The 3,712-nt window shown below is 52.6% G+C and overlaps 1 protein-coding gene across 2 annotated transcripts in view; it reads right to left on the bottom strand.

Moving 5' to 3' along the window:
• The window catches only part of Clps (colipase), a 1,423-nt gene extending 745 nt beyond the window's left edge, over positions 1-678 (bottom strand). For both annotated transcript variants that reach the window (XM_005360350.2, XM_005360351.1), the window contains exon 1: positions 592-678. In XM_005360350.2, coding sequence (XP_005360407.1) covers positions 592-678 — 87 coding nt within the window. The remainder of the gene's footprint in view (positions 1-591) is intronic.
• Between the last annotated feature and the right edge of the window lie 3,034 nt (positions 679-3,712).

Raw genomic sequence — 3,712 nt, 5'->3', positions numbered from 1 at the left:
GGGCAGGTGTGTAGGTCCTACTATTACTGGCTACTTCCTGGTGGCCCTGACCAGCCATTGACACCTTGGTGCCTTGCACAGGAGCCCCCAAAGCAGGGCCTCCCACATTTCCTTCCTTTCCTTCTATGAGACAGGATCTCACAGTCCAGGTAGCCCTGGAATTATGTAGCCTAGGCTGGCCTTAACCCATGACCCTCTGCCTCAGCCTCCCCAGTGGTGGCATTACAGGCAAGCATCACCATGCCTGGCTTCCCCCACTGTTTGTGGGGGCAGTGAATGTGGAAGTTGTCTCTACATTCCACATGTATTGGGCATGGAGGCACTAGCCTTTAATGCCAGCTTAGAAAGCTGACAACTTCTAAGCCACAGGACCTTGCCAGGCAGAGTTTCTGACTTAGGGTTCTGGCCTCGTAGAGAGCACTGTCCCAGCCAGGTGGAGTTCGGAGCTGTCCCTCCATCTCTCCTGGGATGGCCTCATAATACAGCCAAGGACTCAGGGAGGGACACCCAGGCTGGGTGGCCCCTGAGGTCAGGAGCCGAGCTTCCAAAATCCTCATGGCAAGACTCTGACAGCCCCCAGAGACACCTTACCAGGTTAAGAAAAAGTCCCCGGGGCCCAGGAGCTGCATAGGCCACTGCAACAAGGGTCACAAGCAGAAGGACAAGGGCCCTCTCCATGGTGTCTGGTACAGCTGGTGCGGGTAGCAGCCGGCAGTTGGGAAGGCAGAAGGCAAGAGCCAACTGAGGTGGGGGGCCTTTAAAGGAGCCCTATCTACACAGGACCCGCCTTCTGCACACTGAAGGACCAACCACGAACAGAGGTTCAGATGTGGCCTGTGTGCTGGAGGAGGGTCCTGATAAGACAGCTGGCAGAACTCATAAGGGCGGGTGTGTGTGCGTGTGTACGTGTGCGTGTGTGTCCACACATGGGAATGTGGGACATGCTATCTATCGCATTATAGTTAAGACAGCAGACTCTGGCTGCGTACCTCAGTGGTAGAGTGTGTGCCCTCCCAGCACCCACGAGGCCCAAGTTTGATACCCAACAGGACAAATACAGAAAAAAAAGTAGGGGGAGGGCCCTGGATGAGCAACTGCACAAGTGACCAGCCGCCAGAGTTAGGTAAACTAACCGTCCTGGCTCAGCCGGGGGAGATTGCAAGAGCCGGGAGGGTGGACTGAGCTGGGAGGAGACCATGAGTCTCCACGTGCTCTGTCTGACTGAGCTGGGAGGAGGAGACCGTGAGTCTCACGGGCTCTGTCTGTGTTAATATGAAACTACTGAGTGTATTTGTATTACATACAGCCGTATGCATAGTGCTCTGAATTGGACTATTACCTAGGAGCTCTGGGGATCTGAGCTGGTGGACTCCCGCTCCTAAGCAAGGCAAGTGTAGGGTGAGGAGCAAGAGAAATCCAAGACATTTGTGTCACCTACTCTCCCCCTCCCCTCCCCCATCCCAACCCCCTTCCTGATCAAACTCAGGCTGGAGGCAGATGATGAGGCTGAGGGCCTAATAACTCTTAGGCTTCCGTCTGTGCTCGTGGGGGATTCCAGAGTCAACCCTCGCTAGGGTGTGTCTGTTCTCTGAAGGGAAACCCTCTGCCCTGTCGCAGGGAGCTGCCTCCTGAGGCAGTTACAGTTCTGCACAAGGCTCTGCTGTGACTCAGTACCTGCACGTGTGGCGTGGGAGCTGCCCCCAACTGGGCATGGTGAGGTACACCCATCTTCCATCCCGGCTCCCAGGAGGATCTTGAGTTCAGGACAGTCAAAGCCATGTAGCAAGATCCTATGTTTAAAACAAAACCCTGAAAGTAACAGGCTCCCTGAGTTAAGGTTGTCAGTCACCCTGCACCGACCCAAGGTCATGTACACAGAGGAGTACTCCCTACTCCTGGCTGGGAGTGAGGAGGTCTCTGAGCCTGGCGGTGCAGGCTGGGAAGGGCCCAGCTGTCTGAGTGTGCTCAGGTGTGCAAACAGAAAGGCTTTCCCTGAAGATCTGCTTGGTGCCACTGGCACCCCCAACCCTAGGAGGTGAAAAGCTGCCCCAGGGCCCCAGGTTTGGGTGCTTCTGGTCACGGCTTTGATCTTGACCAACTTGGCTTCAAATATAAACACTTAAAACGGCCATGACCTTGGGTGAGCCATTTAAACTGTGTGAGTTCTCTGAGCCTATTGCATTCCTGGGGCCAGAACCCTGGTTACAAGCTGGAGGAACTAGTCAAGAGACCCCCAAAGCCTAAGGAACAAATACAGGGGAACCCTGGCCAGGGAATGCCATCCTTTCAGGGTTTTGTGTTTGAAGTCATGATCCGTTCTGGCCCCTTCCGCTCGGGCTTGGCCAGCTGCCCCAGGCCTCTGGGCTCTGGGAGATGAGGCATCAGGGTTGTTTCCCCAAGTCCGCCCAGCAGCTGCAGAGACATCAGAGGACGCTGAAGCATGGTCAGTCTGACTCTAGCCGCTCACGGGCAGCTTCCCACGGGCAAAGTTTCAACCCTTACACACACAGAGCTTCAGTAATTCTGTGTTTCCTGATGCATACAAACCAAGGCCTTTGGAAAACACTAGAACCTCAAGGTTTAACCACTTCTCTTGCCTGACCTAGGGAGAATTTTGCTCTCAGTTTTCTTCTGAAAACAAAACAGAGTTCACACATTCATAGGGGTCCATTTCACGGGCTGCTCCTTTTGGTAAGGAAGTCACACACACTGGGGAGCAGATGTGGCGCATGCCCGAAACCCCAGCGTTCGGGAGGTGAACGTAGAGAGATAAGGGATACCCTCCACATAGAGAGATAAGGGATATCCTCCTCATAGAGAGATAAGGGATACCCTCCTCATAGAGAGATAAGAGATACCCTCCTCATAAAGAGATAAGGGATATCCTTGCATAGAGAGATAAGGGATATCCTCTGCAGAGAGAGTTTGAGGGAGGCAGGGACTACGTGAGGTGTTGTTTCTAAGAACAAAATAAACAAAAGAGGGTGTGTGATTCATTGACCTGGCCAAAAGAGCCAGAACTCCCTGGTTGTGCTGCGGGGAAAGGGGGTGGGGAAAAAGGGACAGTGGCTATCCTGCAAGAAAAACTGCAGAGGACACAAGGAGCCTTCTAAAGTATGGAAATAATTCTCAAAATAAGTCAGTCGGGTGTGGTGGTGCACCCCTTTAGTGCCAGCCCTTGGGAGCCAGCTGCAACTGGCCAGCTCCAGGTTCAGCAAGAGACTGCCACAGTCCGAAGGCAGAGAGGGATCACAGGAGATCCCCAAGGTCAGCTTCAGGCCTCCACAAACACACGCATTGTCTCACACACACATGCACCCACACACGGTCAAACTCGCATACAAGGACATGCCAGAAACTATCAGATGTAGATCTGGAGTCTCTGCTACAGGAGGGCTAAGCTGCTATCTATCTAATGGTCTGTGCTCTGTGCGCCTGGTAGCTGATGTGCCCACAGCTCCTAACCCTTCCCACGGTGGTGTTTGGTTTAATCTGTATCATTCAACCTTTCAAAGGTATTTGTTTGATATGTAATTCTTTTGATTAAGGATGTGGTTTTTTAAAAAAATGAGACGAGGAAGTGGTTTTGAGGCCATCGGTCTCTTTGTAGCTCTTCCCTTAGCTGAGGAGTCCCTCTCTTTTTATTTTATTTTATTTTTTAATTTATTTATTTATTAAGGATTTCTGCCTCCTCCCCGCCACCACCTCCCAT

The sequence above is a fragment of the Microtus ochrogaster genome, linkage group LG2 (genome assembly GCF_000317375.1).
Source record: "Microtus ochrogaster isolate Prairie Vole_2 linkage group LG2, MicOch1.0, whole genome shotgun sequence".
In the NCBI taxonomy this organism is placed as follows: domain Eukaryota; kingdom Metazoa; phylum Chordata; class Mammalia; order Rodentia; family Cricetidae; genus Microtus; species Microtus ochrogaster.
Note: the sequence above shows the minus strand (reverse complement) of the source record. Positions and strands in the feature narration are given on the sequence as shown.